Here is a 25,468-nt window from a genome sequence, read left to right as displayed (position 1 = left end):
CTCTGGAGGGTTTAGGATTAGAGGACCATTGAGCAACGTGTATCAGAATATAGAGAAAATTCCTGCCTCAAAGGCCTTTTGAGAGTGAAGGAACAAGAGGTCTCCAGAAAAACTAGGGTTTCCCAACATTTCTCCCACACCTGAGCACAGACTGTTTCTCTGGAGCCCCTCAGCCCTTAGCTGTCCTCAGTCTTCCCTAGGGGCAGACCAAGTCCAGGAGCCAGCTGGCTCTCCCTTTCCATCAGGGATTCACCTGAATGGAATCCCAACCCAAGCGTTTCTTTTATTTCTGCCTTAGGCCCCCTTTCCTTCTCCCTCTATCTCACTTGGTGACTTCATCAGCTCCTTTGGGTTCCCCCGTGGGTTCAATTATCATCTCTATGCGAATGATTCCCAGCATAATTTATCCAGCCTAGTCTGTCTCCTGAGCTCCAGGCTCTCCTTACCAGCTGCCTATTAGATGGTTCCAACTGGATGGCCCGTAGACATCTACAATTCAACATGTCCAAAACAGAACTTGTTATCTTTTCTCCCAAATCCTCCCTTTTCCTAAGCTTCCCTCCTTGCTTTTTTTGAAGATGCCACCATCTTCCCAGACCCTCGAGCTTGAAACTTTGGATTCATCCCTAACTCTTTCCCAGGCCTTTGGCCCTTTGTGTTCAATCTCTTGCTGGGTTTGTGGATTTGGCTTCCACCATATATGTAGCATCTGTCTTTCCCTTCACTTACAGAGCCACTACTGAGTTCAAGCCCTAGATTCCTCTTGCCTTGGACTCTTGCAATAGTGTCCTAGTTTTGATCTTATGAAGCCACCATTTTCTCTCCTCTCCTATCCATCCCATACACAGGTGCTCAACTGATACTCCTAAAGCCCAGTCCATCCATGGCACTCCCCTACTCCAAAAACTGTGTTGTTTTCCTGTTCCCTCCAGATTAAACACAAACTCTTCTGGCATTTAAAGCTCTTCACAGCAGACTAGAGGTAGCCTGGTGCAGTGGGCAGAGCACTGGACATGAGTCAGGATCACCTGAATCCAAATCCAACCTCAGATACTTACTAGGTGTAAGGCCTATAGCAAGTCACTTAACCATCCTGGGCCTCAGTTATCCTATCTGTAAAATGAGGGAGTGGGTCTCAATGATCTCTAAGGTTCCTTCAGCCTCGAGATTTTGAATTCTACGGCTTTGTTGCCCATCATTCCTCTTCATGCAGATTACAGTCCAGCCGTGTTGGTTTTCTTATACTCTCCCTGTATGTGACAGTCCCTCTCCTGTCTGCATGCCTTTGCCAGGCTGCCCCAAATACTTGGAATGCCCTCTGTCTTCACCTCCAGAGCAATTTCTACTCCAGAGAAGCCCTCCCTGATTTCACCCTGCTCATAACAAACAGCTTGACCACTTTCACCCTCAGGGCTGTAACACAATTCTCCAAGCCAGGATGCTTTGGAGAATGTGCCCATTTGAGTGGGGTGGAGACACTCCCCACCTGGGGCTCCCTAGTCAAGTGAAGTCCCCATCTGGTCCTTCTCTCCTTTCTTGAGCTCATCCTGTTTCTGCCTGAAATCAGGGCTATTTTATTTGTATCCTTAGTGCTTAGCACAGTCCCTGGCATGGAATATGCACTTTCGAAATGTGTTTTGATTGAGTCATTGACTGATTGCGGAGGGAAAGTACAAAGGTGACCTTCAGGTAGGGCCCTGTTCCCAAATGATCACAGATTCCAAATGAATGAGGATTTAGCAGCCACTGGCGGGCTGGAGGACTGCGGAGTGGGACTATGGATCCCATAGTCCCATGCTCCTAATGGACAAGGGAGTGTGGCTCTTCTTACATCAGAGACATTGGGTCTAGGAGGTGGAGATTGGGGGGGGCCTGATCTGCTCTTCTTTTGGCTTCTACTATAGGTCTGATTTTACTCTTCTACCTTCTCTTCTACACGTTCCTGGCTGGAATGTTCACCCTGTGTATGTATACCATGTTGCTGACCATCAGCCCTTACGTCCCAACCTACAGGGATCGAGTGAGTCCCCCTGGTAAGTGAATCCCCAAGACCAGTGCCAAGGCCATCCTGCACCACTGTCTCAAGGCTGTCTGCACTGCTTGGCCAGCTCTTCCCGGCAATGACTTAAGGATGCAATTATTAAGAGGGAATGTAAAATGGAACTTGGCAAATGGTGGTCCATTTCATTTTGATTGCCTGGGGTGGGGGAGGAAATGGTTTCATGGGAATAGAGATTCATCTTTAAAGGGCTTGGGACCAAGCCTGGGTTAATCTAACCAAGGTCCATTTCCCTTGCCAGGAGTTATGATCAGGCCCTACACATCCAGCTTTGCCTTCAACTTCAATGTGTCTGAACGTAGCACATGGGTTCCTTATGTGGACAGTTTACATCACTTCCTTCAAGGTAAGGCCATCATCCAGATGGAGATGGGAGGATTAAGGTATTTCTGAAAGTAGGCTCCTCGTGGAGCTGCCCAGGAAGGTCGAGGGTTACCCTCTGAGGTCCCTTCCAGCTTGGGCCAAGGCTAGTTAGAAGGGGCAGGACTAAGAATCATGCCCATTGGGATTTTATCTGGGCGTCACAGCAATCTAATGAGATGGGAACACTCTCAAGTGTTCTAATGTGCCAATGGGCCTGGAATCTCATCTCTGCTAATATTCCCTGCAATACTTTACATTATGACCCAACCCTGCCTGACCTTCCTATGTACATCTTCTCCATGTTCTCCCAGAAGTTCAGCCGTCACATTGCGTCACCCAGTGTGTCAGAGGCTTTCCTCTATGTCTCCTGACATCCTCAGGATACCAGTGGGGTATCTGAGCCATCACCCAGTCTTCTCTCACCACATGACCTGAACTTCTTCATTTTTGTTCATACGTTTCCTTGACAATATCCTTCACTCCCTCCCATCTTTTTTTTCCAAAGTAGTACAATAGAAGAACACCAGAAGTTGAGGCAGAAGACTATCCGTCTTCTAATGCTTACTGCCTGTAAGACCTTGGGCAAATGTCTTCACTCCTCTGGGTCTCAGTTTCCTTATCTGGAAAATGAAGAGGTTGGCCTAAATGGTCTCTAAGAACCTTTCCAACTCTGGATCCATGCTCCTATGATCCTGAGTGACCTTGGGAAAGTCACCTCCCTGGGCCTCAGTTTCCTTATCTGGAAAATGAGGAGATTGGATTACCTCTAACATTCTTTCTAGCTCTAGGTCTGTGACCTGGTCCTATGTGTGACCTTGGACAAGTCCTCAGTTTCCTCACCTGGAAAATGAGGGGGCTAGACTAGATAGCCTCTGAGGTCCCTGCCAACTCTCTGTCCATGTGCCTCTCCTTCACCCTCTGTGTGATATTCATTTTTAATTTCTTTGGGACCATTGTTTCATGTTTCACAGAGATAGAACACTCATTAGGAAAGTAGGATAAAAAGATGGGCCTTTGTTTCTGGGTGGTGTTACAGGCATTATTATTCCTATTTTAAAGATAAAGAAACTGAAGACTGAGAGGTAAAGTGAGATACTCATTATCATACAACTAGTAAGTATTAAAGGGGGAATTTGAGGGCTGGCTAAGTGAAGCAGTGAATAGAGCACCGGCCCTGGAGTCAGGAGGACCTGAGTTCAAATACGGCCTCAGACACTTAACACAAAAACTGGCCATGTGACTTTGGGCAAGTCACTTAGCCTCAATTGCCCTACCTCCCCTCCTCCAAAAAAGCAAAAAGCAACAACAAAGAGGGAATTTGAATCCAAGACTCTCCTGAGCAGTGTTTTTTCAACACTGACACATTTTGGAAGGAAAAGAGACCACTTCTCAGAGCTAAAGACTTTCCACAGGGAGAGCCAGTGTCTGTACTTCTTGGCATATCTGAGAGCAGCAATGCAGAAGTGCCAGAGGCCTGAATTGAAGCATTTTGCCCCTAAATATGCCAGCTGAAATTAGGGTTAGAATCATTGGTTCCATCTGTTTGGGCTCTCTAGAGGATCAATCAGCAGTAGTTAAATTAAGTAAATAATCTAGTGGCTATATTTACTGAGCCATCAATTTTCTTAATAGAGGGAGCTGGGTGGTGCAATGGATAGATCACTGGGCCTGAAGTCAGGAAGATCTGAGTTCAAATCCTGCCTCAGACACTACTAACTGTATGACCCTGGAACAGTTACTTAAACTATGTCTCTGTTTCCTCATCTGCAAAATAGGGCTAATAATAGCATTCATCTCCTAGAATTGTGAGGCTCAGATGAGATGATATTTTTCAAGTGCTTAGTACAGAGCTTGACACATAGTAGGTGCTTAATAAATGCTTGTGTTCTTCCTTCCTAACAAAGAGTTCCAAGAATGATAGATCTTCAGAACTGGAGAGGCCCTTAGATCACAAATGGTCAGGGTTGGGAGGGCCCTGGTGGATATTCCAGTGACAGAAGAAGATCCTTGCCATAATCCCTGTTAGTTAATTTCAGCCACTGGCCAATCAGATAATGAGCCTGAGAGTGGAAATCAGAGGGGAAAGTCAATCAAATGAGTGTAACTGTCTTGAGGTGGCCGGAGAGAGGCCCTGTGGTAGAAAAGGCCTGGCTAGGTTTGAGACCCAGCTTTATATGACCTTTGTATGACCAAGGTCATAGTATGCCCTTGGGCAAGTTTCTGAGCCTGATTTTCTGTTTACACAATGAAGAGCTCAGAGCAGAGGAAGCACAGAACAGTGGAAATATACTGGCTTTGTAGTCAGAGGGCTTGGGTTCAAATCCCATGACTTATTACTTGTACAAGTCCCTCCACTCCTTTCCTCAATTGTAAGAAGACAAGGGTGGACTAGATGGCCTCTGATGTCCCTTCCAGCCTAAGATATGTGTGTCACATATAATAATTCAACTACTGAATATCGAGTCAAAAGGATATGGGTTCAAATCCTGTCTCTAATACTCTATAACCATGACCAAGGCACTTCTCTCTGCCTCGGTTTCCTCAGCTATAAAAAGAAGAGGTTTGACTAGATAGCTTCTGAAGCTCTTCTAGCTGGAAATTTATTTTTTTTGGAGGGAGGAGGGCAGGGCAATTAGGGTTAAGTAACTTGCCCCAGGTCATACAGCTAGTTAGTGTGTCAAGTGTCTGAGACTGGATTTGAACTCAGGTCCTCCTGACTCCAGGGCTGGTGCTCTATTCACTGCACCACCTAGCCACCCTTAGCTTGAAATTCATGATCCTGTGTTCCTAAGTTACTAACTTCCCTGGGCCTCAGTTTCCTCCTCTATAAAATGAGAAGACTGGACTAGACGATCTTTAAGGCCCCTCCCAGCTCTAGAGCTCAGATGGTCTCTTAAAGTTCTTTCCAGCTCTAATATTTTATGAATTTCTTTGAACAACTGTAAGCAACAGGGCAACTGTTTAGGAGAGGGGACTGCCAAAAGGAGCAGGTCTCAGAAACAGAAATATCTTGTAAGCAGAGCATCAGTTTCATTCCCATGAGGCTCTGGGATTTTGCAATAAGGGTCAGGCCCATGTCATATTATTTTTAGTGGAAATACCTCAAGAGGAACAATAAGTATGTGACTTCAGCTTCTATTTCAAAAATTATTTATGTGAACATAGTTGTTTTTCTAAAAAAGACCAGGAAAAAAACACCCTTGAACTGAATGTAGCTTTGTTTTAAAAAAAAATTGTGCAGCTATAAACAGAAGCCAATTTCCATTTTCTAAGGGGGCCCTGTTAATATCAAATCCAACGCACAAATGGCCTAGCCCCAGAGTCAGGGCAGCTGGTTGTTAGCTTCAGTTTTTACCTTCCATAAACATGAAGCTTGACCAGAACAAAGCATGAAGGTACTGACCCTAAGGTGGGAGTGGTAAGCTGGGTCTGGGTGATACTGGACATCTGGAGCAGTAACAGCGAAAAAGGTGCCAGTGAGCCTAATGATGTTCAGAGATCCAGCGGAGGGGCAGCTTGCACCACAGGCAACCCAGATCAAGGGAAAGGGAAATGAAACCTTAAGAGTCTCAAGCTTCCTAGCTTTAAAATAGGGGGGAGTGGCGGGGGTGGGGGCCACTAGGTGGCACAGTGAATAGAGCACCGGCCCTAGAGTCAGGAGGACCTGTGTTCAAATCTAGCCTCAGACACTTAACACTTACTGGCCATATGACCTTGGGCAAGTCACTTAACCCCAATTGCCCTGCCTTCCCCTCTCCAAAAAGCAAAAAAAAGGGGGGGGGATCTCAGTAGCAGTAGCTGCCTTGCAAAGATATTATTAAGATGAAATGAAAAAGTAGAGATTAAAGCATTAAGATTAATTGTAAAATGCTAAGTACATATGAGAGGTAGCAAATGATAGGGGAGAGAAAGTAAACCTTGGCATAAGAAAGACTGGGTTCAAGTCCCATGTCAGACTCATACTGGCTGTGAGACCCTGGACTAATCCCTTAACTCTCAGCACCCTAGGCATATCTCTAAGATGATAACTTAAATAGAAGATATCAGTCTGCCCTGTCAAAGGGAGTTTCCTCATTGGAAGTCCCTATCCCAATGACATCACATCTGGTTCCATCCTATTATTACTATTACTGTTTATTATTATTATTATTATCATCACCCTGGCATAGTAGATAGCCAGCCTCAAAATTAAGACCTGAATTCATTCTCACTTCTGACATATCCTAGCTATGGCACCCTGGGCAAATAAATCACTCAACCTCTTACTGCACCAACTAGAAATTGAAGAGAAGTCTATCTGAATTAGTGCAGGGGTTTCTTCACCTGGGAGCTCCTCCCAGTAATGAAATCGCAAATCCAGTCCAAACAAACTCATACAGATCAGCTATGGGTGGGGGTGGGAATAGATTACCTATGAGTTCCCTTTTAAAGCCAAAATTCTATTTGTTATATTATATACCATTATATGTTGAATGCCTTATGATTGTAATGTGTCCTTACCTGCCTAGCCATGATTAATTTCTGTTTTCAAAGAGCATTGATTGAACATCTGCTATGTGATCTGCCCCCAGGAGGCTGGGTTACACCAACTCTGTGGTCCTGGGGGAATGTCAAAGAAAAGCTACCAGGGCCATAGGCTCCTCGATCTTGGGCTGGAAGGGAATACAGAGGCCAGCTAGCCTAATCCCCGCAGGATTACAGATGGGATGGGATCCCAAGACTTGTCATTTCAGAGCTAGCCTTTGTACCACATGGAACTACCTGTTACTGATTGGGGGAGGGGGTGGGAGTGAGGAAAGGGAGTTGGTGGAGAGCGTTGAATGCCTGACTGCTGCTGCTCCCAGAGCCCAAGATGGAAGGCTGCTTGAAAGGAGCCTGGAGGGAGGCCTACCCATGGTGCCAGCCTCAATTTATCCTCTCTCTGACTACAGCGTACAATGACAGCATTCAAGATGAAAAGAATATGAACTGTACTCCCGGAAAGTATTTCATCCAGGAGGGAGCAGAGGACAAAGAGAAGAAAGCTTGTCAGTTCAAGCGCTCGTTTCTGGGGAACTGTTCTGGCCTCCATGATCCAACGTTTGGTTATTCCACTGGGCAACCTTGTGTCCTTTTGAAGATGAACCGGGTAAGGTCCGTCAATGGCATGGTTCTTGCTGTTCTCAGGGAAGCCCACTCCAGAGTCATCAGTGGAAAGAGAGGGAGCTTCAGGGCTCTGGTGCCCTAAGACTCTCTCTACAGCAGGAGTGGGGAACCTGTGGCCTCAAGGCCACATATGGCCCTCTAGGTCTTCAAGGGCTGCCCTCTGACTGAATCCAAGCTTTACAGGACAAATCCTTTTATTAAGAGGTGGAATTTGAATCCAGAACTCATTAGGGGGATTTGTTATGTGAAGTTTGGATGCAGTCAAAGGACCACACTCGAGGACCTAGAGAGCCACCTGTAGTCTCAAGGCTGCAGGTTTCTCACACCTGGTCTACATACTCAATAGGCATGGCCATTTCTCCTGAAGGCAGAAGCCTGCTCAGTCAAAGCAAATTTTGCTTTTGTATCCACACATTCCACTCTTGGCGAATTTCATATGTTCTCCTTTCTCTCAAAAATTTTTCCATGATAAACTTTATTTTGACTCTTAATGCAATACTTCAACATATTTTCAATTGCATACCCCATAATGTAATACAATACCTGAAAACAGTTAAGTAAAGCAATATAAAAGGATGATTAACATTGATCATACATAATGGTGAGGTTGCAATGTGCTATTATCTCCATCTTAAAAGGTAGCTAATGGAATAGTGGATAGAGTGTTGGACTTGGAGTATAAAAGACCTGAGTTCAAATTCTGACTTCGATACTTACTGTGTAATGCTGAGCAAGTCATTTAATCTGACTATCTCAGTTTCCTTATCTGTAAAACAAGGAAATAAACATTTTTCTCTCAAGGTACTTTATGGATAAAATGAGATATTTGTACTTACCAAACCTTAAAATCCTATATAAATACTAGCTATTATTACCACTTTGTTTATAAAAGGAGGGTGCACATAGCATGGTAGGGTACTTAGAAAACCTCAGAGAATCATCAAAGAAACTAATCACAAAGAAGAACAGTTTCAACAAAGTAGTAGGATACAAAAAAAGTCACAAAAATGAATAGCATTGGGGTGGCCAGGTAGCACAGTGAGTAAGATCACCGGCTCCAGTGTTGGGATGACCTGGGGATTGAATCCGGGCTCAGATACTCAGCACCACACCCAGAAATAACAGGCCATGTAAACTTGAGCAAGTTACTTAACCCCGATTGCTTTAAAAAAAATGAATAGCATTTCTATATAGTATTAACAAAGACCAGAAAGAAATGAGAAATTCCACTCAAAATAACCACAAAATGAATTAAATATCTGGGAGCTAACCTATCAAGACACTTGCAAGATTTTTACAGGGGTTCTATAGGTTTAAGCTGTTAAACTGCACTAAAACTTTTGAAACCTCTTATATAAAACTACAAAACATTCTTTATAGATATAAAGACAAATAATTGAGGAGATGGTGTTCATGATTGGGTCATGCTAATTAATACAAGAAAGATGATGAAATTATCCAGAGTAATTTACAGATTTGGTACTCTGCCAATAAAGTCACTGAAGGGATACTTTAAAGAACTGTACATGAAAAAAAGAACTATACATGATAATAACATTAATTTGGAGGAATAAAAGACTAGAATTTTAAGTGAAAATGAAAAAAAATTAGGAATAAAGGAAGTACTAGTTAAAAAATAGAAAAGATAGATCATAGAACAGACTGGATAAGCAAGAGCTTATGGAAATGGTAGTACCCAGTTTGATAAACCCAAGAACAGAAATTACTCATTCCTTGAGAATAATTGTTGGAGAAAATGGAAAGCAGTTTGGCAGCAATTGGGTTTATTTATTTGCTGATTAGTCTGAACTTGGTAATAATAGACAAACCTGAGCATTTCCATAAATGCAGAAAAGAAAGAGAGGGTTGACCATAAAATTGTGAATCCGTATGACATACAGCTTACATTAAAAAAATAATATAATAGGGTCATCTAGGTGGCACTGCAGTGAATAGAGCACCGGCCCTGGAGTCAGGAGGACCTGAGTTCAAATCCTGCCTCAGACACTTAACACAAAAAACTAGCCGTGTGACCTTGGGCAAGTCACTTAACCCCAACTGCCCTGCCTTCCTCCCTCCAAAAAGGAAAAAAACAAAAAACAATATAATAAATTCAACACATTAGTTTCAAAGTTAACCTGCTTGTCCACATCTCCCTCAGAACCTCCTTCTGTTCTCTTCTGTGCTAGAACTTTAAGTACTACAATGACCCCTTTTCTTTCTTGTCTAGTTAAAAATTCTCTCCTATCTCCTCTAAATGAAAAAAAAAACACAACTCATTAGTAACAAATAGGCTTGGTGGAAACACATTCTCACATTGGTCATTTTGAAAAAAGTTCCAAATTTTTCTGTTAATCATTGGAGAACATATTTCATCACTGATCCTCAGAAGTAGTGGGAGGTTTTTTCAGTCATTTTGCAGTCATGTCTGACTCTTCATGACCTCTTTTTGGGGGCTTTCTTGGTGTAGATACTGGAGTGGTTTGTCATTTTCTTCTCATTTTAGCTCATTTTACAGATGAAGAAATGAGGTAAGCAGGGCTAGGTGACTTGCCCAGAGTCACACAGCTAATAAGTATCTGAGGCCAGATTTGAACTCAGGGAGATGAGTCTTCCTGACCCTAGGTCCAGCACTCTATGCACTGTGCCACCTAGCTACCCCTAGCAGTAGTGGTTGGTCATCAGCAATTAGGTTTAGACCAACATCTTACACCATATACAACAATAAACTTCAAATAAATATAGAACTCATTACAAAAGTCACATTATACAAAATTAGAGGAGAATTAAAGGGAGTGCCTTTCATAATTATGACTAGGGGGAAATTTCTTAACCAGATAAGGGATAGAGATGACTATAAAATACAAATTTGAAAACTTTGATTACACACACACACACAGAGTCTTTTACATGAACAAGTCAGTATAGCTAGAATAAGAAAAGAAATTGTTAAGGGTAGGGGAACTTTTCATCAAATATCACTGATAAAAATATATCTCAGCTACATAGGAAATTAACACAAATATATTAGACCAAAGACCATTCCCTAATAAAAGCATTCAAAGGCTATAAACAAATAATTCTCAAAATAACCACAAATGATCAATAACCTCATGAAAACAGGCTCCTAATTATTAATAAAAGGAGAAATACACATCAAGATGGCCCTAAGGGTTCACCTAATACCTTGCAAATTGGCAAAAAAACAGGAACAATCTATGTTGGAGGGACCGAGGGGAGGAGAGTATGCTAATAAATTGTGATGTAGCTGAGCTTTGGTCAAACTCTTCTGGATAACAACGAAATAAGGAATTAAACTGTCCATACCCTTTGACCCAGCAATCCCCCTACTGAGTAAATTCCCCAAGGAGGTCAAAGACATAAAGAAAGGTACCATATGTACATCAAATATTGATAGCAGACTTCTTGTGGCAACAAAGACCTGGAAACAAAGGAGGTAGCCAGCCATTGAGCAAAGAGCTAAATGAACGGTTGTATCTGAATGGAGTGGAACATTATTTTTGAGCAAGAATATTTAAATTGATGCAGAAACAGAGGAACAATTTACAAAATGACTGCAATTGATATAGATGAAAAGGTCACTCAAAGGAAGCTCCAGTCATCAGAGAGGTACAATGGAAGATTCCTGGAATGGAATGTTATAATGCATTGTCAGGCACAGTTGCTTGGTGGGGCAGTTTTGTCTACCTCTTTTTCTTTGTTAAGAGGGTTCAATTCCAGGGGGTGGGAAAGGGAGGGAAGGGATGAATTTCCAGAAATGACTGTAATGTAAAAAGGAAGACACCAATAATGCTTTAAAAGGACAGGTGTGTGCTTTATAAATCACTGCCAATGTTGTACTTAAAAAAAAATCCGAGTTTTGTTGCTACTTAAAATGATCTTCGTTCAAATAGTTGTAGTCATTGTATACAGGGTGTCCCAAAAGTCTCAGTGCAGCTTTAAGCTAATTTTTTTATTGTAAAATTGCACTGAGACTTTTGGGACACTCTACATATCGTTCTTTGGGTTCTCCTTTGTCCACTTTGTAATGTTTCATGTCGTTCTATTTGTTGATCCTTCCACTAAAATCAGCCTCTGATCTCATCAATTTAATTGAATTGTCTCCAAAGATACAGATTACAATGCAACCCTCCCTTCCTGTCCTGTGCCACTCTTGTTGATGTCCTCCCAAAAGTACACAAACATCCCTCCCAACATATATTTGATTACATTCATAGAGGATGTACGTGGTACACTGAAAGGAATGTTGACCCTGAAGTCAGCAAGACATCTGATCCCATCTGATTCTTACTCATGTGACCTTGGGCAAGTCATTTTTTCTCTCTAGGCCTCCATTTCCTCATCTGCAAAATGAAAGAGTTGAAGTAGACAGTGTCTGAGTGCCCTTCTAGCTCTAGATCTATAATCCTATATCTACAACCTCCAATAGATATGAGTCAGAATTTGTTCTGCCACTCCCCAATCACTGGACACACAGTTTACTTCTAACTTTTTTGCTCAAGGAGGTTACTGATTGCAAGAAACAACCAATCTGTGCTATAAATATCTTTTCACCAAGAAGTTGTTCCATTAGTCAGTCAACAAGCATTTATTAAGTTCTTACTATATACCAGGCACTGTGCTAAGTGCTGGAGATACAAAGAAAGGCAAAAGACAGTACCTGCCCTCAAGGAGCTCCCAGTTTAATAGAGGAGACAATATGCAAACCACTGTGTCCATACAAGACATAGACCAGATAAAATCGGAGATCTCTCAGAGGGAGGGCATTCACACTGAGGGGGACTAGGAAAGGCTTCTTGTAAAAGGTATAACGTTAGCTTCAATTAATCTCTCTTCCTTTCTCTTTCTCTTCCTCCCTTCCTTCTTCCTTCCTTTCTTTGCCTTCCTTCCTCCTCTTTTTCCCTTCCTCTTCTCTCTCTTTTCTCTCCCTTCATTTTGCTTTCTTCCTTTGTTTTTCTCTTTATTTCTCTCTTCTTTCCTTTCTCTTTCCCTCTTTTTCCTCTCTCCCTTCCTTCCTTTTTTCCTTCCTTTCTTCATCTCTTTCTTCCTTTCTCTTTCTCTTCCTCCCTCCCTCCCTTCTTCCTTCCTTTCTTTTTCTCTTTCTTTGCCTGCCTTCCTCTCTTTTCCCTTCCTTTCCTTTCCCTTTTCTTTCCCTTTCTTGCTTTCTCTTTCTTGCATTATGTTTTTTCTCTTTCTTTCTTTTCTTTCACTTCCCTCTCTGCTTTCTTTTCTCCCTTCCTCCCTCTTTCCTTTCCTTCTTAACCTTAGGATACACTTTAGGTGGGGGGAATCTCTCTTCTGCACTTAGCATGTTCTGTGTATATATAGTTAACTGTGTACGTCTTGAGACTAAAAACTCCTTGAGGGCAGGGACTAGAGCTTATTTAATCTTCACTTCTCCCCCTACACTAAATATAGAACTCTACATACAATAGGTGCTCAATAAATGTCTATGAAATTGAAGTTCATTAAATTAAAGCTGGTTGTTGTTGTTTTTCCTTTAAATAGATTGTAGGTTTTCATCCTGGCAATGGAGAACCTGTGAAGGTCAACTGCCACGTTCAGGTAATGTTTCTGTTTCACCCAACTTGGGTCCCTGAAAACTTGGTGGCAGAAGTTGCCACCATGCATTACTAAAGGCCTTAATCATGGTACATTTGGGTAACGTAATGTTTAGCAGTCCCCATGGGTGCTGGTCTAGCGATGGGGATGGGGATAGAAAATACCACTGAGACAAAGAAAGACTTTGGAGCAAAATGATGGAAATTAAATCTGTTTTATTCTTATTAGTCACTGACCATATTAAGCATTTGGAGTATACCATCATTTCATAGTTAATATCTTAGAAAGAAAGGCAGCAGCACGATATGGTGGGTAGAGAGCTGGCTTTGCAGTCAGGAGCCCTAGGTTCAAATCCTGCCACTGACACACACTGGCTGTATGATCCTGGGCAAATCACTTAACCTTAGCAATACCCCAGGCAGCTAAGATCAAATAACTACTGAAAAAGCCCATCTGCATTGGTAAAGTGAGTTTCCTTACCAGGAATTCACTATATCTATGGTTCTCAAACTTTTTGCACACTTAAAAATGATTGAGGACCTCTCCCTAGAGCTTTGTTTATGTGTGTTCTAGCTGTCAGTATTTATAGTATTCAAAATTAAAAAGCCGTAGTATTGTTATGAAAATGGTTTTGATCTCATAAACCACATGAAGGGGTTTCAGAGACCTCCAGAGTTCCCTGGATCACACTTGAAGGACTGCTCTGCTCTGCTGTGTTGAAAGGGGTTCACACATGGCAAAGATTTGTAAATGGAGGGGATGCCCAGCAACTAGAGAATGGCTAAACAAATTTTGGGAAATTATTGTGATAGAATACCATTGTGCTATAAGAAATGTTGAAATGTTGAAGGGGGTGCTTTCAGAAAATCCTGAGAAGATTTATATGGACTGATCCAAAGTGAAGTGAGTAGAACCAGGAGAACAATTTATATAATAATAGCATTATTGTCATTACAAACAACTCTGAAAGGCATAAGAACTCAGAGCAAAACAATGCCCCAACACAACTCCAAAGGACTCATGATGTACAATGCTATCCATCTCCAGAAAGAGAACTGATGACTTGGAGTGCAAATTGAAGTATAGTTTTTTTCCTTTATATTTCTTGCTTATTTGGGGAATATGACTGATATAGACATGTTTTGCATGACTTCATACATATAATGGGTATCATATTTCTCGCCTTCTCAATGGGGAAGGGAAGAATGAATGGAGGGAGAGAATTTGGTACTAAAAATAACAAATAAAAATTTTGGGGAAAAAGAAGGTGGTTCACAGAACAAAAAACATTGAGAAAGGATGGTGTGATGGATAGGACACTAGACCTGGAACAAAGAACAACTAGGTTTAAGTCCTGCCTAGAGAATTTACTTCCTGTGACCCCTGGGCAAGTGACTTCACCTCCTTGTGCCTCCAGTTAGCTCTATAGAGATGTAGGATCCTTTGTGGGAACTTAGGCAAATAGATTCCCCTCCCCATGACTCAGTTTCCCCAGCTGTAAAATGAGGGTGTCAGACTAGATGGCCTCTGAAGTTCCTTCCAGCTTTAGAGCTGGGAGCCTGTGATCCACCATTTATAAGCCAGCACCCTTTTTGTTTTCTCATCTTCAGAAAGGCAACAAGAGTGATCTCAAATCTGTGGGCTTCTATCCTGAGGCTGGCACATTTGACCTGAGGTACTATCCATACTATGGCAAGCTCACTCATGTAAGTATCAATCTCAGTCCTGTCTCCCCCACTCACCCCTCAAATGCTAAACTACCAGAGGATCTGGACTCTGATCACTGATGTCTGTGAGGGAAATAGAAGAGCCCCATAGCCTAGGCACAACCACTGAGGGCCTTTTTCCTTATTTCTCTTTTATCCCCTCTCCCTTCTCCTTCCTCTGTCCTACTTCCCTCCCTTTGATTTTACTCACTTCAGTTCTATAAACTTGACCTCAAAAAGCTTACATACTATTGGGGGAAGACAATATATCCACATATCTGTAAATACAAAAAAACACATAATATATAATCCTTGGAATTTTTTTTTTTTGCTTTTTGGAGGGGGGAAGGTAGGGCAATTGGGATTAAGTGACTTGCCCAAGTTCACACGGCTAGTTTTGTGCTACGTGTCTGAGGCCAGATTTGAACTCAGGTCCTCCTGACTCCAGGGCCAGTGCTCTACTCACTGTACCACCTAGCTTCCCCTGTCCTTGGAATTTAAGGAAAGGGAAGGCACTATCACCCAGGAGAATGAGGAAAGGCCTTGTGTGGAAAGTAGCACTTGAGCTGAGACTTGAAGGGAGCTCAAGGTTCTAAGAGGTGGGGGTGAGGAGTGAGAGGCAGGAGGCACAGCTTGTGCAAAGGAAGGATGGCAGGAAATAGAATGTTATGTACAGGGAACAGCAAGCCGGTTTGTTTGTTTGGCTAGAACATATCATTCCTGAAGCAGAGTTGTGAAATCGATCTACAAAGATAGATTGGAGCCAGGCTGTGAAGGGTTTTATAATGGCTAACAGACGAGTTTGTATTCGATCCAAGTGGCTTCTTCAGCAGGATAGTGACAGAGAACTGTGCTTTAAGAAAATCTCTTTGGCAGCTGTGTAATGGATGGGTTGGAAAGGGGAGAGACTTGAGGCATCAAAGAAAATTTTGAGGTCGTTGCAATAATTCAAGTGGGAGATGGCTGTTGTCCTTCGGGCTCAAAGAGGACCAAAATGACATCACTACATTGAGGTTAATGTACAGTGTATGCGACTGTGGCTGAGCAGACCAATATGGACTCAGAAGGCTCGACCACAGGTCGGGCACAAATAAGTCCATGTGAACATTTGGAGTGGAGATGGTTCTAAATGCGCACATCTCATGGTTTTGTTTTAAGCTACCGCAATTCTGCTTTGCTCATAGAACATTAGGGTGTTTGTGATATGAGTGGAGAGGAGACACAAGAGTATGCTGTGGGGTTGGTGCTCCAAGACTTAGCAATTGATTGGCTGGCTACATGGGGAGAGGGAGAGGGAGGAGCCAATGATGATGCCTGTCTTGTGAATCTGGGTGACTGGAAGGATGGGGTTGTCCTTGTCAGAAATAGCGAAGATCAAAAGAGGACCAGATTTGTGGGGAAAGACCAATTCTGTTATGGATGTATTGATTTTGAGATTTCTGTCCATATAAAGACAATGTGAAATAGTCGATCAGGGAATTACCCTCAGAGCAGGGAGGTGCATTCAAGTCCTGATTCTGTGTGACTGGTCAAGTCACTTAACCTCAGAGCCCCAGGAAATTCTGGAAGGTTCTGAGGTGCAGAGCTGGTGCCAACATGCATTGGTTTAGGAAAGTCCTCTCTGGGTGGTTTCTACAACAGTGAAACCAAGACCCAGTTCCTCTCCCCCTATTATGGGGCAGCTAGGTGATTCAGTGCTAGACTTGGAGTTGAGAAGACCTGAATTCAAATTCAGCTTAAGATACAGAGACCCTGGACAAGTTACTTAACCTCTGTCTGCTTCAGTTTCCTCAACTATAAAATAAGGGTAACCTACCTTGTAGGGTTGTTGTGAGATAATATTTGTAAAGCGCTGTGTACGGTGCCTGGTACAGAGTGTTTAGTAAATGCTTATTTCCCTGCCCCATCCCCCAGCCTAGAGGGACATTCAGTTCAAATTGTTCAAGAGGCAGTTTGGTGATGTGGGACTGGAAGCCAGTAGGACCCTCAGGACTGGATATATCGATCCAATTCTAGAGTCATTTCATAGAGATAGGAAGTCAATAGCAGGTCTCTGAGAAAGCACACAGAGAGAGGAGTAGACTGCCCAGGACAGAGCCTTGGGGAATGCCCACAGTTAAGGGGCAGGATATAAATGATAATTCAGCAAAGGAGCTGTCAGACAAGGAGGAAGAAGACTAAGAGAAAGTGATGTCATGAAGATATTGAAATGAAGTGAATATCTAGTCAGAAAAAGTGGTCCAGAGTTTCAATGTTGTGGATGTCTCAAGGATGAAGATTAAGAAAAAGCAGTCATGTGTTCAGATAAAGACATCACTGGTAACTTTGGAGATGGCATTTTTAGTAATGTGAAGATGTTGGAAATCAGAGGGTTTCAAAGAGTTAAGTTGTGAGAGGAGAGAAAGGGGAGGAACCTAGGATAGACAGATTCCTCAAGAAGTTTGGCAGTGAAAGGGATGGGGGACATAGGATGATAGCTTGAGGGGACAGTAGGATCTAGTGAGCGTTTTGTTTTATTTTTTTTTAGGAACTGGGAGAAAGATCAAAGAAAGTGGAAAAGGGAAATTTTCTATACAAAAATATTTCTAGCACCTCCTTTTATGGTGACAAAGAATTAGAAACTGAGGGGGTGCCCATCAATTGGAGAATGATTGAACAAGTTGTGGTATGTGATTATGATGCAATTATTGTTGTGCTCTATAAGTAATGACTAAGGGAGTAGTTTTAGAGAAACCTGAGAAGACTTGTATGAACTGATTCAAAGGGAAGTGAGCAGAACCAGAACAGTTATACAATAATAGCATTATTGAAATAACTAACAAGTTTGGGAGACTTAAGAATTCTGAGCAGTACAGTGATAAACCATGATTCCAGAGGACTCATGATAGAAAATGCTGATAGAGAAATGACAGACTCAGAGTGCAAATTTAAACACATTTAAAAAAAATAAGGCCAATGGAAGAATTTGTTTTGCTTGACTCTGTGTTTGTAACGGGGTTTTTGTTTTTCTTTTTTTCTTAATTGGGGGGAAGGTAGAGATTGGAAGGTAAGAAAGTGGATTTTCATTGATTGAAAAATAATTTTAATTTAAGTTTTTAAAAAAGTATGGAGGAGACCTGGTCATATTTGTTGGCAAGAACAGAAGATACAGTAGATAGGGAGAAATTGAAGATCAGAGACAAGAGTCCTTAGTAACACAGCAATACTGTGTAGTGCCTTCTCAGGCAGAAAAGAATTGAGGTCCTGAAGGAGTGGGGCATGAACATGTTTTGATAGTTGGGAAATTAATCAAGTCAATGAGCATCTATTAAGTGTTTACTCTGTGCTAGGTATTTGCAAAAAGAAAAAAAAGAAAAGCTTATGTTCTGTTAGGGAGACAGCATGTACATATATAAATGCATTATGACTAAGTACATGCCAAATACATTCCAAGTAATGGCAATTAGGTAGTTAAAGGTGGTTTAGGGGAGGAAGGCAATAGCAGTTGTGGGGAGGAGAGGGATCAGAAGGGGTTTTATAGAAGGTGGTGTTTGAGCCTTCTGGCCATGGAAGAACTACCAGGGAGAGCAGACTGGGGTAAATGTTACATCAAGCACTCAATCAAATTATTTAGTGCCTCCTATATGCTAGGCAGGAGCAGATGGATGGCAGTGGATGGAGTACTGGACTGAATCTTCCTGAGTTCAAATCCAGCCTCAGATACTTCTTAGCTGTGTGATCCTGGGCAAGTCACTTCACCCTGTTTGTCTCAGTTTCCTCATCTGTAAAATGAGCTGGAGAAGGAAATTGCAAACCATTTCAGTATCTCTGCCAAGAAAAATCCACATGGGGTCACGAGGAGTCGAACATGACTGAACAATGACTGAACATGTTCCAGGCACTGTGCTATACAGGAGGACAGTAGGCAGCTTGGGGCAGAGAGGACCACGGTCGAGCAGAATGAGGTCCGTGGGTCCCCAGAAGTACAGGACAGAGGGAACAGGAGCTGGTACTGGGAGGTTCTGTCAGGCTCGGTTGTACCAAGGACCAGTCTGGAATCCACTAAAAGACCTGTGATGCCAGGCTTACATTCCTCAGGTCTGAGTTAGAAGAAAGACATGACAGAAAATCTCAGGGAGGGAGATGGAATAGAACAGAACAGGGCTCTCTTCTCCCTGACTCTGATCGCACATTGTTGGAAAAACCCTTTTTACTGGAACATGGGCTCCCACACAATGATCACACAGTGCACTGGAAATGCAACAAAGCATCCCTTACCCAGAATGCTTAGAGAACAGGAGATTCTTAAAGAAATGTCCAGCTATGTGTGGGTTAAACCTGAAGCTCCTTTTGCTTCTCTCCCTGCTTATTAGAAATCTTTTTATAAAATGTCTGAACCCACGGGAGGTAGTGTAGCATATTGTCTAGGAGTCAAGAAGCCCTGAGTTCAAATTCTGATTCTAAAGGCCTGACCTTGGCCAATTTCCAGACTCTCCCTGGGTCTCAGTTTTGTTTATCTGTAAAATAGGAGTACCACACTAGATGGCTTTGGAAGTCCCTTCTAGATCTCCAGCTAACATGCTGTGGTCCAATTGTGAATTTGGGACAGATGCTCCATCACAGATTCTTCCTCTATAAAATAAGGGGCTCATGCTAAATAGCCTCTGAGGTCTTTTCTAGTTCTAGAACTGATTTTATGTGTGACCTTGGACAAGTAACTTAACCACTCTGGACCTCAGTTTCCTCCTTTGTAAAATGAGGGGGCTGGATTAGAGGGTCTCTGAGGTCCCTTCCAGTTCTAGAACTAGGGTCTTATGTGTGACCTTGGGCAAGTTCCTTCCCCTCCCTGGGCCTCAGTTTCCTCCTTTGTAAAATGAGGAGGCTAGACTAAAGGCCTCTCAGGTCTCTTCCAGCTCTAGAATTAGGACCCTAAGTATGACCTTGGGCAAGTTCCTTACCCTCCCTTGGCCTCAGTTTCCTCATTTGTAAAATGAGGGGGCTGGACTAGATGGCCTCTGAGGTATCTTCAAATTTCTCATCTAGGATGGATGGTATGACATTATTTCCCTGCCTCAGTAAGTAGAGTCTTTAGATTATTATCTATGGATCTCATAGGACCTTTTCCCCATCCTTCTGGCCATCACCGATCCCTGCCCAGGCCTAACGATGAGATGGGTGGGACTGATGCCAGGGACTGACCTGAGCACAACTTAGCCTGTTGCTCCCCCTTCCTTCTAATTCAGTTTTGAACTCTCCTCCTGCCTGCAGGTCAACTATACATCCCCACTGGTGGCCGTGCACTTCACAGAAGTGAAGAAGAATCGTGTCGTGGCTGTGGAATGTCAACTGAAGGGCAAAAACATTGAAAACAACATCACCAACGACCGGTTCGTTGGCCGAGTGATTTTCACGTTGAATATAGGCGGGTAGCTGCTTTGGTTTGGGTCCTCCCCCCGCCCCCTGAGGGTTCCCCCACATACCACTGAGAGTCACCAACCTCCCCCCCACCCCCGGAGGACACAGTCACAGATCACTTAGGACAGAAAGTGCCCTCCTTTGCCTTGTGTTTTGAAAGGTCACCCTGGTGACCCACAAATGGACTTCTATTTCCTTTTCTTCCACTTAATAAAGCAAGAACCACTTCTGCTGTTAGCTATCTTACCATAACATCAATACAGGGTAACCTTGAAGAAGGCTTTCTCAAAAAACCATAAGGGAGGTGGCCTGGGGAAGTGGGAAGCAGGGGATCTGTAATCCGAGGCCTTGGGTTTGAGTCTGCCTCTATCACTCAGAACCCCATGCAGGGCCCAGGGAGGCAGCTCATTGGAGCTACTAGACAGAGAGGCAGTGTGCCACAGTGATTAGGGCCCTGAACTTGGAAGATCTGGAGTCAAATCCTGCCTCAAGCACTTCTATCAGTTGTGTGACCCTGGGCAAGTCCTTTCCCCTGCGTGTGATTCGGTTACCTCCACTGTAAAATGAAGGGATTAAGGGGCGGCCAGGTGGCTCAGCGAGTAAGAGCACCGGTTCCAGTGTTGGGACGACCTGGAGATTGAATCCCAGGCTCAGACACTCAGCACCACACCCAGAAATAACTGGCCGTGTAACCTTGAGCAAGTTACTTAACCCCAATTGCTTAAAAAAAAATGAAGGGATTAGATTAGATTTAGGTCTCTGAGGTCCCTTCCAACTCTGGGTCTAGGAGTCTAGGTTCAACCCTGGGTAAGTCCCTTCCCTTTGATGGGCCTCAGTTTCCTCCTCTGTAAAATGAAGAGGTTGGATTATCTAGGCCTCTGGAGTCCCTTCCAGCTCTGGTTATATGATCTTATGTGTGACCTTGGACAGATCCCTTCCCCTCCCTGGGCCTCAGTTTCCTCCTCTGTTAAAATGAGCTGGTTGAACTAGCTGGCCTTTGAGTTCCTTTCTGGCTCTAGAATCTAAGGTTCCCATGATCTCTGAGGGTTAATCCAGCTCTGACAAGTTCTGGGGTTCTTTGTTTTTGGAGGAGAAGCCTGGAACATGAGTTTAAACCAGATGCTGGCTGACAGCTGGCTCTCAAATTCCTGTGCTCATGGGATTTAGACCTTCAAGCTCCTTGGTCAATTGGGCATCTTGATTAGGCAAAATATGAATGCCTGAGATGTAGCACAAAGCTCTGTAATCAGGGACTGCTAATAATGACTGACCAGCCAGCCGACTGATTTCTGCCTCTGCCCACATCCAAGGGACTTCCAAACTTTCCCCATTTGGCTCCCAGTATCCTGATTCAGAGATCGGTATGGGGTATGGTACTCAGAGCACCAATGGAAGGAGAACCTTATAGCTGGGCAGACGTGGATGGTAGTGCCAGCCAGAAACCATTTGGGGCTGGAAGCTGAGCCCTCAATCAGGACTTCTGTAGGAAGGGCTCCCCTCTGCCAACAGCCCCAGAACTAGCTGGAGGGGGTGGACAAGGGGAGTGGTCTGGTGGGCCTTGTGGTCTCCCAGCTCCCTCCCATCCCAGGAACTGAAATCAGGGCATAACAGCTGGCCTATGGCTCTGGCCAACTCATGCTGATCCCAAGGCCCATTCTCCAGCTTGAGGATTATCTAGGCAGATCGTGGCTGCCTTTCCCCTTTCCTTCTACCACCTGCCATTTCAATGCCTTTGGCTGCCTCCACCAGGTGGTGGGCTGAGCCGAGGAACCGCAGCCATAGCCCAGACAGTCAGAGTAGATAGTGTGGAACAGCTGGGGCTGGGAGAAAGAACAAAGCCTTGGGATCCTATGTGGATTGGAATTAGCTACGCTGCTATAGCTCCTGTTGCCCCCTAGCATGAATGTATTGATAAGCAAAAATGAAGTCGAGGAGTTTGGAAATTGGGGAGATGGGGAAAGGAAGGGAGGAGTTTTGGAAATAGGAGAAGGGAGGGCAAGGCGGGTTTCTGCCTTAAAGTTCCATCTCTAATATCATCACCATTAGCATTAACATTAGCAGTAATAGCTCAAATTCCTAATACCCTTTAGGAAAAATTGTAATAGCCCTGGGAGATAAGTAGAACAGAAATTATTATTCCCTTTTTGCAGATGAGGAAATGGAGGTTCAGAGAATAGAACATGAGGTCCATTTCGCATGAGGAAATGAGCCAGCATTTAAAACTAGGCCTTCTAAGTAGATTTCTTCCCATCCTGCCATGTTGGAAATGTGGAAGGCAGTAAGGCCAATCCATGCATTCACATGGTCCCTTTCCACCATAGTTAAGATCTGAGCTTGCATTAGAAAGGGCTTAGATTGCCAATAAGGACCTCACCACAGATAAACTCTGGGGAGGGAAGAGATGAAATAACTTGGATTCACAGTGGCTGGCATCACACCAGGACCCTCCCCATTCCCCATTCCCCTGTTTAAAAGGCATCAACCCTTCAGAATCATACAGGACAGTAACCGAATAACCTGCCTCCACATGAACTGAAATATTATAGAACTCAAGATTGACAGAACCAATGCAACAAACATTTATTAAGAGCCTACCATGTACCAAGCACTCTGCTAAATGCTGGGAAACACAAAGGCCCTGCCCTCAGGGAGCTTACATTCTATTGGGGGAAAATAATACAAATAAGTAAATATAAATTTTATACAAAGTATTTTCAAGACGGAGAGAAGACTGATAATGGGGCAGGGGTGAGTGGGAGGAAATAAGGAAAGGCCTCATGGAGGAGGTGATATCTGAGGCATACTGAGAAGGACATTTGGGACTCTGGATCACAGAATCACCAAATGTTGGAGTCGGAAGGGCCTGGGAGGCCAGCAAGGCCAACCTGTCTGTCCGGTACCAGAACCAGACCTCAACAACACCCCCAACAAGTGGTCACCCAGCTTCTCTTGAATCCCTCCAAACATGAGGCACAATTCATTGACTCTTCCTCCCACTGCAAGCCCTTCCATTTTGGGCAATTCTAATTATAATAAAATCTAAATCAGCCTCTACACCTCCCACCCATTGCTTCTGATCCTGCCCTGTGGGGCCAAGAAGGCCAAGGGCTCCTTTGCCTTCCATAATGATAGTTGAGACTTATCTCTCCTGGTTACAGGTTCAAGGTCTTAATATACCACACAGTTCATTCATTGTGAGTCTCTAAAATATGTACAGATACACATGGGACATGGTTTGCATGGAAAAAATCAAGGGCAAGTAAGAAACATGTTCACACATTGAGAACTGAGCTTACATTTCAGGGGACAGAAGAAACCCCAGCTGAGCCAAGAGTCATTCTCTCTTCCCCATGTTCCTTTCAGATGTTAGAGACAACCATGTTCTGATGAAGAATTCTGTGTAACCCAAAGATGGAGGTGGCTAGGTAGCTCAGTGTATACAGTGCTGGGCCTGGAGTCAGGAAGACTTGAGTTCAAATCCAACCTTAGATACTAGCTGTATGACCTTGAACAAATCACTTAACCTCTGTCTTGGAGGCAGTTAGGTGGCTTAGTGGCTGGGCCTGGAGTCAGGAAGACTGGAGTTCAAATATGGCCTCAGACACTTACTAACTGTGTGACCCTGGGCAAGTCACTTAACCCTGTTTGCCTTAATCCACCGGAGGAATGGCAAACCACTACAGTATCTTTGCCAAGAAAACTCCATGGACAGTAGGGTCCATGGGGTTGTAAAGAATAAGATACAATTGAACAACCAAACCCAAAGATTTCTAACATCCGTGCCATGGCCCCCTTTCTTCAAGCATCATTTGTTATGAGTAAAACCTTTTGAAAGAAAAAAAGAATGCCTCCTCCTGGGTAGGGACCTTTTCATTTCTGCCTTTGTATCCCCTAGAAACTGGTAGATAGTAGGCATAAGCTTGTCCAATTCTCTCATTGTGCGGATGAGGAAAATGAGGCCTAGAGAGCATAGGGGACTTTCCAAAGGTTGTAGACTTAGAGGTAGAAGCCATCTCAAAGGTCAACATCCCCCTCCCCATTTTACCCAGGAGTAAACTGAGGCCAAGGGAAGGAACTCATCCAAGGTCATATATAGGATCATAAATTTAGAGCTGGAAGCTATCTCCAAGGCCAAGGACAACTTCTTTTTCCAGAGAGGGAAACTGAGGCTGAGGGAGGGAAGTGATTTGCTTGTCCAAAGTCATAAACAGAACATCAGAGTTTGGCATGAGCCCAAATTCTCTGACTCTAGAGACATTGCTTTTTTCACTGTACCAAGAGGGGCTTTAATAAATGCTTTCTGATTGACTGGTTTAAAAAAAATTCTATCCATAAAGCTAACACTTAGTAGGAAAACACCAGCAAATGGGAGAGGAGACAGGAAATGTCTCGCTGACTGCTTTGCCCTCCCGTTGGAACTCTATTTGAGAGTAATTTGAGATATCCTTAATGATAAGTCTGTGGTCAGTTCAGTGTGGAAATAAACTCTGCCCTGCTTGTCAAGTGTTGGCTTAGTGAAATCACACACCATGTCTAAACTGAAACCAAGCCAAGAATAGACTTGCTGAATAGAATTCGTTTAAGGTCTATGTTCCCTGAGAAGACCTTAGATCTCCCCTCTGGGCTAACCATAATCAGGAAGAAATAGTAAAGAAACCCCTTTCCAGCCTCTCTCCCTCCCCCAATCACCTCCATAATGTCTGAGGAACTATTTAATATCAAAGAGGCAAGGTAGTGTACTGGCCTGGGAGCCAGGAGACCTGGATTCCAGTTCAAGCTGTCATTCATTAGCCAGGTGACCTCCCTATTCTATGACTTATAAATGAATTTTTGAGAGGACTTAAAGACAAAAGATCTGGGCTCAAATCTGTACTCTGCCACTTACTGCTTACGTGGCTTTGGGCAAGTCACTGGAGTTCTCTGGGTTTTCATTTCCCCATCTGTAAAATGAGGGGACTGGGCTAGCTCAGCAGTTCTCAGACTTTTGGGGGCTCAGAGTTCCTTTACACTCTTGAGAAGACCTATAGAAGAGCTTTTGTTTATGTGGGTTATCTGTCGATATGACCACATTAGAAATTAAAACATTTTAATATAAAAATAGTTTTGACTTCAAGGATCAATTCAATGGATTCTCAGACCACCCTTTGAGAACCACTGGCCTAGACGGTCTCTGAGGCCCCTTCCAGCTTGAAACCTAGGATCCTTTGATTACTTACAT

The 25,468-nt window shown here is 43.4% G+C and overlaps 1 protein-coding gene across 3 annotated transcripts in view; it reads left to right on the top strand.

Annotated features, from left to right (window-relative positions):
• Nucleotides 1-20,466, top strand: part of ATP1B4 (ATPase Na+/K+ transporting family member beta 4) — a 46,368-nt gene extending 25,902 nt beyond the window's left edge. The window contains exons 3-8 of one of the 3 annotated variants that reach the window (XM_069102145.1): nucleotides 1,905-2,033; nucleotides 2,301-2,405; nucleotides 7,354-7,550; nucleotides 13,097-13,153; nucleotides 14,761-14,856; nucleotides 20,104-20,466. In XM_069102145.1, coding sequence (XP_068958246.1) covers nucleotides 1,905-2,033; nucleotides 2,301-2,405; nucleotides 7,354-7,550; nucleotides 13,097-13,153; nucleotides 14,761-14,856; nucleotides 20,104-20,265 — 746 coding nt within the window. In that variant the 3' untranslated portion in view covers nucleotides 20,266-20,466. The remainder of the gene's footprint in view (nucleotides 1-1,904; nucleotides 2,034-2,300; nucleotides 2,406-7,353; nucleotides 7,551-13,096; nucleotides 13,154-14,760; nucleotides 14,857-20,103) is intronic. The other 2 variants (XM_069102146.1, XM_069102147.1) reach the window with 2 other exon arrangements.
• The last annotated feature ends 5,002 nt before the right edge of the window (nucleotides 20,467-25,468 follow it).

Source organism: Petaurus breviceps, unplaced genomic scaffold (assembly GCF_028583685.1).
Source record: "Petaurus breviceps papuanus isolate PSGF00001 unplaced genomic scaffold, PetGlider_PUasm1.0 532, whole genome shotgun sequence".
Taxonomy (NCBI): Eukaryota; Metazoa; Chordata; class Mammalia; order Diprotodontia; family Petauridae; genus Petaurus; species Petaurus breviceps.
The sequence above is the reverse complement of the archived record's forward strand: the minus strand, read 5'-3'. Positions and strand labels throughout refer to the sequence as shown.